This window comes from Microtus ochrogaster, chromosome 19 (genome assembly GCF_000317375.1).
Source record: "Microtus ochrogaster isolate Prairie Vole_2 chromosome 19, MicOch1.0, whole genome shotgun sequence".
Taxonomy (NCBI): domain Eukaryota; kingdom Metazoa; phylum Chordata; class Mammalia; order Rodentia; family Cricetidae; genus Microtus; species Microtus ochrogaster.
Window position 1 is genome coordinate 5,983,989 of NC_022021.1, and position 13,364 is coordinate 5,997,352.

At 41.9% G+C, this 13,364-nt stretch overlaps 1 protein-coding gene across 2 annotated transcripts in view; it reads right to left on the minus strand.

Moving 5' to 3' along the window:
* Nucleotides 1-828: 828 nt before the first annotated feature.
* Ap3b1 (adaptor related protein complex 3 subunit beta 1) overlaps nucleotides 829-13,364 on the minus strand; it is a 201,626-nt gene continuing 189,090 nt past the window's right edge. For both annotated transcript variants that reach the window (XM_005356483.2, XM_026783761.1), the window contains exons 26-27: nucleotides 12,261-12,399; nucleotides 829-1,533 (exon numbers count right to left, since the gene is read on the minus strand). In XM_005356483.2, coding sequence (XP_005356540.1) covers nucleotides 1,380-1,533; nucleotides 12,261-12,399 — 293 coding nt within the window. In that variant the 3' untranslated portion in view covers nucleotides 829-1,379. The remainder of the gene's footprint in view (nucleotides 1,534-12,260; nucleotides 12,400-13,364) is intronic.

Genomic DNA, 13,364 nt, shown 5'->3' on the forward strand with positions numbered 1-13,364 from the left:
CACCACCTGTGTCACAAAGGCCACTGCAATCTCAACCCGTCTTCTAAAAGGTCTATCAGCCAGGCATGTTGCTACATATCGGTAAGTCCAATGCTTGGGAGGTAGAGGCAGGAGGATCACAGCAAGTTTGAGGCCAGCCTGGTCTACACAGTGAGTTCCAGGCCAGCCATGACTTGTCTCAACAACAGCAACAACAAAAACAAAATATAAATATAAAAACATTAGAAAGGTTTCCTGATTCATACAGAACAATTTTAATGATGATGGTTATTTACTTAAGTTAGCAAGTAAAATAAACAACCTATATATATATATATATATATATATATATATATATGTAGACCATGCAGTTTACTAGCATGTAATTAATTATCTGCTAGTTAGTCTTGATAAGAGCTGGGCACGGAGACTTTTAAAGGAAAAATGAAAGGATTTATTTAGCAGGTGTAGCAGACATGGTAATCAGATCTCTAAGATTAAAACTGCACAGAAAGAGATGTTTTATTTTACACACAAAAGGCTTGTTTTGTTATTAAGCACTTATTAACCACTCTATAGCACATTTGAAAATTTATCTAGTTTAGAGAGCTAAGTGCTGATGCATGCCTGTCATACCAGCACTCAGGAGCAGAGGCAAGAGGATTTCAAGTTTAAGGCCACAAGAGGCTACTCAATAAAACCCATCTCAGAGAAGTAAAGAGAAGAGCAAACCCAACAAGACACAGTACCTTGTTGGGAGCAGTCTTTCAATAACTAAGTCCCGGGAGTCTCCAAAGTGTGACCAAAACAACTTAACTTGGGAATAAAGAATTTCAGCCAGTGAGAGTCAGGAGAGGCAAAAATGCTAGTTTATTTATCTATTATTCAGGAGTAACTTCATGATGACAACTGTCAATAACCAACCACAATATGAGGAAGTTCAAAAAAGGAATTTTGCAGAGACCATTTTTTTTGCATTTAATTTAAAAAAGAATGCGATTTCCTTTTTAGATACCAAGCTAAGAGGCCATTTAGATGATCTCCTTGCTAGCTTCAGCTTGCTACTGAAGGAGGGATGATTCCCAGCACACTTTAATATCTGATTCACATCCATCATTTTCAAAAAACCAGAAGGGAGATGAGGCCAAAAGAAGTCGGAAGGCAGAGGAAATGCTGCATGGATTCAGGAGTTGGAAAGACCGACAGTAAAATATATGTTCTTTGGTTAGCAGAGCGAAGAGGGAAAAGACTACATACGTGATAGATACACAGCAGCATTCTAAAGCAGGGACAAGAATGCCAAGACTGTGCTCTTCCCCGCGGCCAGATGGAAGGGCTATTATTATAAATGAAAGGCAGCAGTAGCGGGTGCCAGATCCTGAAGCCCAGATGTAAGCGGGTTACCCCTGGGACAGGACAGGTTTCAGCTCTCGCAGCAGAACAGAACCAATCAGGGTTTTCTCGGTGTTTATGATAAGTTGGGCTGTGGAGCCTTCCTTCAGTTCCACTGTGACTAGCATCAATGACCCACTGTGCACAGTTTTAGCTGCAAACCTGCAAGAAAAAAATAGAAGAGAGACCTTTTATCCTGAGAGGGAAAAAGAGGAGACAGCAGATGCTCAGAGAGCTTTAAAGTAATTCTTTACTTTAAATAATTGATTGTAGGTTCCCCACACCTAAAGCCAAGCATCCTTAGGAAAATCACTAAACTGCCAGCCTATGCTTACCACACGCAGGCCACTTTAGTGTGTTTTACAGACAGAAACAGGAAAAGAAGCCCATCTCACTCACTGGCTTGAATGGCAGACGCATGAGGGTTTTCTCCTTATGATACACTTGGGAAACAACCATTCACTTGACATTCACATCTACCATGCCGCTTTAAATATGCCACCGCATCTTCCTTTTTAAAACACGTTAAGAAGAGGTACCTTCTCAAAGAGCTTGTAATTTTAATTCCTCATCTCTGAAAATGATTATTCAAGAAGCTAGATAATTTCATGTATAAAATTCATCTCAGTGAAGTTACTCATGTAAAAAATATTCAAATTCAATCTCTATTGCTAATGGTGACATGAAACAAAGTCACATAACAGTCAAGTACCACCCCATAGCCTCATTTAATATTCAGAACATTGGATCCTTATTTTTGCTTTAGGATATAATGGGTAAGTTGAGGTCTAACATGCTATTACTAAATTCCAAGACACGAAGAACCTACAAATTACATGGAATTAAAAGCAAAACTAGCCTTTGAGTACTGCAATCGGCTGAAAAGCTGCCGAGGGCACAATGAACTTCTGTCAGTCCTGCTACTTCATTCTGCATGCACAGGGGGCTCAAGGCTAGGAGGGAGACTGGCACCCCTTCTCTGCCTCCGTCTCTCCCTCATGGACCATGTTCTGCACATGTTGGGGGGAGGGAGTCTGACTGCAGGGATGAGTGGAGAAGAACAAAGTTGCTGCACATGAGCTTTTGAAAACACTAACAAGTGTGGAGCAGGTCTGTGACCTGCTGTGACCCCACTTTGCAGGGCCAATCCCCTTTCCCCTCCCTGGATGACACGTGTCTGAATCTGAGCCATCTGCCTCAATTTGCGCAACATCTTCAGCCACAATGGCACCCAGTTAGCCCTGACACAGCTCACAATACATAAAAATAAAACTGCCGCGCTGACAGCATGCTGTGCACTATTCAAGAGCAAACCAACTGGTCAGTGTCTCCTGTCTGACGATTAGCAAGGGCCTTGCACAGTGCCCAGTGTCCTCGGGGATCTGTTTAATTACCATCAACAGAAAAGAAGGAGTTTATCAGGAGGCTCTCAGAAAACTTCACTCCCGACTTAATTAAAATATTAGCCACTTAAGCAGGAAGCAGATTCTCTTTAAATAAAAAGTAATTTCTTTTTTGAGTTTTTAAAAATGACACCAAGATCTTATCTAACACATTAGATTCTTCTTTTTTAAGATCCTAACAAGCCACATTTGGGCCAAATAGAATGATGAAAATTAGTTCTTCAACAATTAGAATAATCCAATGAGAGAAAAACAGATATACTCTTCTTAGTTGGCTGAAACTATGAACTGCACTGTGACAATACACAGTGAAGCGAGAGCTAATGGCTCGTTAGCACAGCCTGTCAGCAATCTTTCTAGTCATCCACATATCTCCAAACATGCTGGAAACTTGGAGGAACTGGAGAGGCAGTTCCTACAGAGAACTAGTTTAGGAGTGTAAACCACAGCCGTGTTTCTAAGGCTTTACAAGCTTTCCATACACACTTTCTGTGCAAACGCACACGAGGCTAGGCACTCTGGGCACCTCACTCTTTCCTTTATGGGAGAACAAGCTGCTCCCTCACCTCTTACGGCCCTTACAGAGTCATGCATTTCTTTTGCCTAAATTTAAAAATTATCTTTATGTAATATGTGTCTGTGTGGGTCTATGTGCATGTGGGTGTGTCCCACCAAATCTAGACAAGGGGTGGGATCTCCTGAAGATGAAGGTATAGCCAGGTATGAGTCACCCAATGTGGTTGCTAGAAACTGAACTCAAGACCTCTGGAAAATCAGCGAGCATGCTTAACTCCTGCACCATTTCTCCAGTCCTTGTCTAAATTTCGGAGGTGGTACAGCTTTATAGGAGAAAGGTATTTCTGTAGTTTGCTAAGACAATGGCTCCATATTCCCATTCATCTACTCAAGTTTCCCCATAGACTTGGTCACCACACCTGTAATTCTTCCAACAAATACTTCAACAGAGCCTCTATTTCTGACAGGGTCTAATCATGTAAACAATAGTCTGCTTAGCCCTGTGTTTACTTAGCACTGAGCCTGGGGACCTCAGAGGAGGAGACTACGCCTGAACTGGAACACAAAGCGCTGTTTGAATTTCAGGCCGCAGAGCCCCAAGGCACATTTTATTTCTCTTCCATTAAAAACCACGAAGAGTTAATGTCACAATAACACCAATGAGGCAAAGACAAATGTCACTGTGTTCACAGAGATTAAAATTAGTATTTGGGGCATGTTTTTCAAATGCTGTTCTGAAAGAACAGGACCATGGAGTGGAGGTCTCACTTGAACTGCAGGAGCTGCGCCTCCAAGCAGGCAGCTGTGTTCGTGCAGCCCACAGGCCGGAAGATCAGGTGTCCTGACATGCCCATTTCAGGGCAAAAGGAGCGTATTTAATTGGAACATGGCATGATTACAACTGGCTTCTTTGGGTCCATGCAAGCAAAACCACTCCCCAAAGTTGCTAATTATTTAAATTCTGAACAACCATGTTTTAGCATATATTTAAGTTAAAGTTATGGGAAGAATACTAGTTAATAAACAAAGCTAGAAACCTTGGCTGTAAATACATGCAAACTTGATGGGTGGTATCAGGTCTTCAGTACTTGGTCTCAAACAAGGTCCTATTGTGACTTTTTTTCCAGGAGTCAGGTGAAGTTCTGGTCACCGTAAGTAGCTACTGTTTATATCATATGACTAGAGGTAGGCGCAAAGTGCTTACACAAACTCATCTGACCCAACGAGGCAGGCGACTGACAGAGATGGGGGTGGGCGTTGAAGCACACACAACTGCAGGTACTTACCTGGGACACCGGGCCAGTACATGGCAGAGCAGGGATTCAAACCAAATACTCTGAGTTCAGGTCACATACAGTTTCTCAATAGATGCAAAACACTCAATATTTGTTTTTAATTAGTCAACAGATGATTTTTCCTATGTACCTAGCATGTGTAGTTTAACCTATCATTATGCCAGAAACCTTAACATTTTCTCCTTTCAAAGTTATGTGCTTATTTTGTATATTCTGCAAGTCAAAAGCATCCCAATTTAATTGTCATGTTTTTAATCCTTGCTCTTACAGATTAAAAATTAAAATACTGTCTACTATTCTTTCCAAAGTCATCAGTAAAGACACATATAAAATCTTTTTGAGAAGAGCTGTAACTGGAGGGAGTACCAGGAGAGCAATCAGACCTGGAAACCAGGGCCAGCACAAATGAGGACAAGAGTGACGACGGGCAGAGATGCACCATCGGTGGACATAGGCTCCACGGTATTAGAAGGACAGCATCTACATCTTTTTCATTTCATCCTAATATGGAGCACTCCCTGTTCATAATCACCAGCTGAGAAGGTAAACTTGGGCTGCGTGACATCTTACTAAATAAACGTCTTGTCCGTTAGCTCTAGCAACAGACATTTAGTCTTTGTTGAATCCTTAAGATTCACGAAAAGGGCCAAATAAGCTCAGGCTGTGACCTAAATGAGAGGAAAAAATGTCTTACTCTTTTAAAAAGTTATTTTCTAACTATTGTGGGAATGATGAAACTGGTCAAATAACAACAGATCCTGAATAAATATATTGTCTACAATTCATTTAAGTTTGTGAAGAAACTGGATCATAAATGGTCTTTATTCCCCCTCAAAGAAAGGAAGTGCCACAGCTCAATTGTTGCAAGAAGTAATCACAACAGCACAACATGCATGCATGTCTCTCAGAGGCGGCCTCCACCTCACAGCACCCACAAGCGAGCTCCTTATGCAGAAGCAGACTTGCTGCCCTAACGACAGCTTGACGACATGCTTTTTCTTCTCTTGGATAGTCTTCCTGCTTTCTGGTTTTTCTATTCTGAGTTCAATTTTCTTGTGCTTTCTGTTCTACTGGTTATCAGAAGCTGTGACAATGGCCCACTCAGGCTCAAACTTTTTTTCTGACTCTGTACACGAAGCCTTCAATTACTGCCTGCTGAAGCAGACAGAATCCTATTAGTAAGAGACGATCACGAGATGCCCTGCCCTGCCCTCGCTGTATAAAAATAATTAGTCCAAAGTTGACAAATGTGTAATGAAGTCGCACAATCATTATATGTAAGAAAGCCTGGCTTGAAGGAGGCCCTAAACATCAATACCACAGTGTGAAGATTTGGAGTATTATTTTCCTAAGGATTCAAAACTGTAAATCTTTACTGCTTAGGCTTAATACAGTTTAAACAGACAGAGACTCCAAATGCTGCAAAGAATTCTCTTTTGTTGACTATAAAACTGCATTTCAAGTTAAGTCCATTATACTATTAATAGTAAGAAAAAATTTACAAGCGATTAAAACTGAGAGAATTTATCTGAGGCATGTACTTTAAGACCTGTCCTGGACCATGGGGGACCTAAGGAACTGTGCTCCCATTAGAGAGTCGAGTCCTATCCACACGGGAGACCATACAAAAGCCACCCCACTCCATCAGTGCAGTGATGTGCCCTCTTTCTCTGTACAGAAAAAAAGAAAATTTAAGTGCACTTTCCAAAGAAAACCTAAGCTTCCGTCCTGCCTCAGCAGCTCTGGTCTGCCTGCTCAGGGGGTGTGGGATGATCCAGCGTTAACAAGAGAACCACACAGCAAGGTCAAGTCTTACCCCCTTTCTTTGATCCTTGACAAAACTGTCAACCCAGAGGAATGCCTTTCATTTTCTTTCTTTCTTTTTTAACATGAAAACATCTATTTATTCTCTTTCGTGAACTGCTACATTATAGGGCATTACCTCACAAATGGAGAAATTAAATAAAAGTTAAATACAGAACATTTTAAAGGAAGACTCTTTTGAGCAGTTTGGTTACATGTAAATATCCAGACTGGCTTTCTGTATAAAATTGACTGAATTCTGCGTTTGTTTTCAAATGAGGCACTGCTTCTGAGCCAGTAGGTAGAAAGCAGATCCAAAAGCAGTGCTGCCCTCTAGTGGCAGTCACCAGCCAGCAGAGGGAGCAGGGATCACTTAACTGTTCCCTAACTCACAGTTCTGTTGGACTCAAAAGGTGCCATGTTGGAGAAAAGACCAAGACAGATATCATTGTATCAACAAATGTTCTTAAAAACTCTTGCTTCAGGACAGATTAATAAGGGACTGGAAGTACTCTTGGAGCTTCTTAAACAGTGTGCACCAAGACAGTCACTATCACAGGCTAAGCAAAAATTGCTTTCTTGACAATCCCCAAAAATCACATGGAATTTAAATCTGCTGAAGATTCTATGAGAAAACAATCAATAAGCAAACAGTATCCTGGAGCCAGATGTGGTGGCTCACACCTATAATCTGAGCATTTGGGAGCTGAGGCAACTTCCAAGTCAGTCCAGGCTATAGGCAAATCTTCATCTCAAAACAAACAAAACACAACACACCATACCACACCAAGCAAAAAACAAAGAAACCAACCAACCAACCAACCAACCAACCAACCAACCAACCAACCAACACAAACCCCTATGAACTCACCTACACTACCACAAGTTCAATCAACCTGAGGATGGAAAAAAGGCAATTATTAGGCCTCTCACCAAGAAGCGACTGTCCATTGGAGACTCATGACAGATCTTATGGGACAGAAAAGGATACATAAAAGTATATCCCCTATAAATATCATTTAAACAGTTACATAGTAGTGGGACTTACTGGGATAAAATTTTAGAAGTCACTTGTACCTATACTTTAAACTACTATATGCTGATAAATCAGTGACCAAGATCACCATGGATATACTATTCAATGTAAAGCAGTAGACTTTCTTAGTAATTAGTGACTAATAACAAGAACAAAACATTTCCCTACTAAGATCTTTACATGTATAAGGTGTATATGACAACAAATTTCAAATTAGCAAAGGGCAGACAGAAGGCGAATCTTAATTAACATCTCTGGGGGAAGGGACAGAACACTGAACGTGTGCCAAGAGTGAGCAGCTCTACCACAGTGACCTAGGTGGGCAGCCAAGCACCCAAGAGTCATCCATCCTAGTGCCCAGAGTCTGTCTGAAACCAAATATCACACTTCCCAGTTCCTGGCCAGCTGGGTAAACTCGTTCATGAGATGACAAGACATGTCAATATAACGCCAACGCAAATGTTGCAATTCTGAACATGGTGGAAGCGTTGGGGCTGGTGAAAGACACCCTTCCTTAGCGACCTGAGACTACTTTCCAGGCCCTGCTGCAGCTAACTCACAGAAGAAACTGCAGAACATCTCCCCTGGGGCTGGGAGCAGCTTCAGGGCAGAGCCCAGGCCTGACAACATGTGCAAGGCCCGAGATGCAGTATGCACACCCTTCACCTAGTGTCCCTTACTGACTGTTTTTGAAAAGAAAATACATAAACATAGGAAAGTGTTTTTACCCAAGCCACATGCCTATCCCAAGCTATTAGCCCAGGACCCCATGCTGCAGACTCTGGAACATACACACACTAGTCCCTGATGTGCTGAACTCAATCACAGAAATTCCAGGTGGATAAGCTTCACACAGTCTCCCACCTAATTCTTTCCAGAAAATATCTTTAGAGACTTGGGGATTATGGATGGACATTTAGTTTCTGAGTTCTGGTACTGCAGTATCAGAGTACGGTCACCAGTACAACTGAGCAGTGGCACCTCAGTTTCTATACACTGGTGACAGGAGCCTTCCTCAGAAACACTGGATTTTTCTCAGGCATCTTTTCTGGCCCTTGATGAGCCTTGGTAACCACCCTCAGAACACAAGAACTCCTGATTTTGAGGAATCCATCCATATGCTCCGAGTGCTAGCCATCCTGCCTTCCCAGGCTCTACTCACGAATTACCTTCACAGTTCTGACTTACGTCCCCACAATGTACAGCGTACCACATACATTTCAAAGGAAGAAGAAAAGCTATTCCACTACATTTTTAGTAAATGCTCTTAGATGATGCCAGAGCTTCTCGTTCCCAGCTGCTGTTCCTAACTTGTATAACTGTGACCTGGAAAGCTGCACATGGGCACAACAGCTGGCGCCTCACTAAGATGGCTGGTTCTTCCCAAGAGCAGGAAAACCAACAGGACGCCAGCGAGGAGGCAGACAGTTGGCAGTGCACCCGCTTCCGAATGCTCTTTAGGAAAATTGTGTTTAAACACCATGCAAACTAAAGGTAGGTGCACTTTCTCAGATGACCTCTACATTCTATTTAGAGTCAGTCTCACACGAGGTTGTCCAGGCTGACCTTGAACTCACTCGGTAGCCAAGGGGCCTTGAACTTTCTGTCCTCTTGTCTCAGGCCTGAAGTAGTTGAGACTACAAGACTACATTTCCAGGCCACGTACTTTTTCTTAATGAGCAGCATTACTGTTGAAATGATAGGCACCATTTTTCTTGTTCAAGGAAAGCTCGCACTGTGTACTGTTGCACACTCTGGGAAATTCATCAAGGTTTACTTTTTTAAAATTGGTGTTTAATGCAAAAATATTCAAATTTTGGGGAGCTGGAGGAATACATTATTTCAAAGTAAGACAATGGGAATTTTATTCATTGATTGGTTAGGAAAAATATAATGGCATTGTTAAAAGTCCCGCAAGAAAGAAAATATCTTGAAAATTAAACACAACACATGCCAGTTTGTTATATAACAAAATTTAGTATCTTTTTTTTGTTGTTGTTGTTTTCGAGACAGCGTTTTTCTGTGGAGCCCTGGCTATTCTGGAATTTGTTGTGTAGATCAGGCTGGCCTCGAACTCAAAGAGACACGCCTGCCTCTGCCTCCTGAATGATTAAAAGGCGTGTCCCACTACCTCTTGGCCCCAAAATTTAGTATCTTAAATAGAAACAGTCAAATGCTTTTCATGTTTGGTATTTTAAAAATAATCTAAAGCCAATTACAATATATATTACAAATATTAGAGTGTGGTTGGTCTTGGTCTTTCAGAAACTCAAAAGAGCTCTTGGAGAAAAGTACCAGAGTCATTGAAAACCTCACGGGGTTCAATGTTGTCATCAGCAGACAGTATCTCATGGGGTAACATAACATCAAATGCTACAGTCTTAACACAATACAACAACTCAAAAAATAATAAACTGTCAATTTCTGCTATTAAACTGCAATCAGCAATTATTATTTCATTTAAGTGAAATTAAGAAAAGCACTAACATAGATTTTATAAATAATTAACTGAAAACAATGGCAGAATGTTAGAAAATCAGCCAAATAACTTGAATCAACTCGATTAATAAAATACGATAATGAAGTACTTATGCCTGGAAGCCTTAAAAAATAAAAACATTTAGGGCATTATATAGCTATATTTTTTGTAACAAATGGGATATTTTCAGGTGAGAGGCAAGTTAGGATAGCACAATCTATTAAGTCCACATAGACTTTTTATTCCTGTCGACCATCCACCCCCAGGTTGCAGAGCCCAAACCCAGGCCATTAATGATGGAACTAAACAGGAACGCACCATGAGATCCTGTACATGAGGGCCGAGCACATTAAGGCTGAGTGCCATCTCCACGCTAACGTAAGTGGTTCTGAGTTATCTGCCTCCTTTGCATTAGCAGTAATAATTGAGCACTGACTGTGATTTTTAATTAAAGTCATTTGACCAGGCAAGAGGTTGCAAACCTCCAGAACAAGTTTCAGGAAAATCATGTGTTAACCAGGATTACAGAACTGGCTGTTGAGTCTCAGAGCAGTCCTGCTCACCAGCCCACTCCATTCTCGGGCCTGGCTTCCTCTTCTGTAATCAACTGTCTATTTCTGCCGGCAGAGAAGAAACAAAACTATGTTAAGCATATTTCCTAGCCTGTCTTCCAGTAGGAAGATAGCTTTCATTTTATTTATCTTAATTTAAAAGGTAATTTTATTTCTTTTCATCACAGAAATAAAAACATGCAAGACTGTCTTTTGTTTTCTAAAGAACAAAAACAGCGACCCAACAATCCTCACACAAGAACTGAAGCAGAAGTTGGGAGTGAGAACAATCGCGGTCTTCTGTGCTTTGCAGGAGATTAGGAAGCCTGCAGAGGGCTGCAGTTAGAGAGTGGAGGGGACACTTCATAATAAGCCAGAAGTTAAAGCCGACAATGTCACCCTTACACTTTCATAGCTTTAGGAACTCATAAACATTAGAGAAAAACCACAGGGAAGCAAAAAGGACTCGGACAGTTTGGCAGTGGAGAGCTTGCCCGCCAGGTACGACGGTTCAGTCTCCAGTGGAGGAGATAAAACAAACCAAATAGGCAAACTCTGAACCAAACAAATGCTCTCCTTTTCCCGAAAAGGCTTTGTTTTCTCTGCCACTGAGCAGCATCACTTGGCCGACGGCCGGGTTTGCGTCAAGGGGCCAGTATGCTAACCTTTCTTCCATTTGCTTACTTACCCTCCACGAAATGGACAGGGTTTCTTACAAGTGTAAACCTCAGCATTCTCAACTGATTTACCCCAAGTTCCACCCCCTTCTCTTGCTGTAAACAAAAATAAAAACAGAGAGTACCTGCTTCTTGAGTAGCACACACAACCTGATGCTGTCCCAAGAGTACAGAACAATCAGGCAGCTGTGAACAATGGCCTCCCCGCTCTGCGGAGGGCAGTCCTTCTGCAGCTGTCCCAGCATTTCAGCTCTGCCTCCCCTTTTTAGCTTTCTACCTATGTCCGTATTGGTGGCGAAGTTGAGACCACATGGAGAAGGAATATCCAGCCCCAGACCTCAAGGCCAGGTGCAGCCGGTCTGACACCCAAGCCATCCACGGCTTGTTTCACACAGAGCCTCTTCTGCTTCTGGGCTGATAGAGAAGAAAAACAAAGCAAACAGACCCAAATGGCTACCTTTTGAGTCTAATTTACCTCTGTAACTGATGACTGCATGAGAAGGAACACACCAAACACAGTGGGTAGCTGTCTGCATGGCACAGGTATGCCATGATGTAGTCTGTGGTGGTCCTGTGGATACGGGGCAATTCTTATCTTTGCTTTCACCTGAAGCCACAGGCACCAGCAGTATACAGGGTGCAAATATGAGCCGCATCAGGACACAGGACCTGGAGCCTGGTGGGGAGGCGGTACTCGGTCTGAGCACAGCAGCTGTATTCTGTATTTGGCCCGCTGGTTGTACAGCAGTTCCGTAGAAATCAGAAGCAGCTGTACGGGAGTGCCTGTCAAGGGAAGGCTGTGTCTACTGAGCCCAGTGCCCCACTCTACTCTTAAGAGTTTTCCCTAGAGATCCAAATCCAGGAAAATAAGGTAAATTCTTACCAGCATTATAAAGGCATCTTAAGAATCCACCAAGTTATCATAAAACATAGATGTGGTCTGAGCATCCTTCAGAAGCAACCATCAGAAGGATGCTATAAAATGGGGACAAGGCTTTGACTCAAACCGATTCATCAAGCAGACCACCAGGCATATGGTTATTTACTGACAGAGAAAACAATGCGTCACCCATCAGGAATGCACTTAGGAGCACAGGAGCATGCCCCAGCCACAGGCCAGTCAGCCCACCTGTGTACGTTATCTTGTCCTGAAGGCACAGCTCCGAGGTTGGCAACATTTACAACCTTCTGAAGGATCATGGAGGGAGTGAAGTTCTGCGGGGCAGCGATGATTGTAGCAGAAGTCTCATTCATCCCAGTGAGAGTTCCTGTAACAGCAAAGGGACATTCCATTCAACTGGTCTTACTGTGAAAAGGATTTTTTTAACAGCTTTAAGCTCACAGCCAAATTTTAAAACTTTTCTCAATGAAAGGGTGAAAGGGATACTACTTTAGAATTTAATGTATAATTACATAAAATTAAAATGATGCCAGTGTTTCTAAGACCAAAAAAAAAAAAGAAGAAAAAAAGAAAACCTTCACTGTGTAGAAAAATACATAAGATGTTGTAAAAAGACAAACAGAACATTCTTCATAAATCTGATTTTAACTAGCACAGGATAAAGCCTAAGCATTCTAAATAAAAAGTTTTTTACTTCAACCCGTTTGAAAACGTAGTGTGGGTCACATAAACTGCCTCGCTCCTACTTGGGCGGGCACTGACTTCTTAACATCATTAGCTATTTGCCCTGCTCCTTCCAGGATCACCGCCATGCTGACTGACAGCAAGTGCAGTAAGCGAGCCCTAGCAGCAGTGCCCAATAGGAGGCCTCCAAATGACACTCGGTGAGGGCTGCGCTGACCGCAAGCCACTCAACAGTGATGCAGCTCTAGAACATGGGACTCTAAACCACATCAACAACAAAGCCGTGTGTCTGGCGAACAGAACTAGAGCCAAAGACACTAACGACAGTTTCTGAATAGAGAAGTCTGATAACAGGAACAATGTATATCACAAAATTCTAAATTCCTGGGCCTTTCAAATAGTATTAGAAAAAGAAACTTAAGTGAAGTAAAATTACAGACAAACCCCACAGTCAATAAAAGACATACCATTAGCTTCAGAGCTTCATGTGGATATATATGTTCAGGCAACAAACTCAATAATAGTTTGGGAAAATATTGAAACTTAGCTCCTGGGCTAAAAACCAAAATGATTACAGTAAATGCCATCTATTTGCATCTGTGACATAAGTCACGAACAATAATGGTGTCTATTCAATACAACAATTTT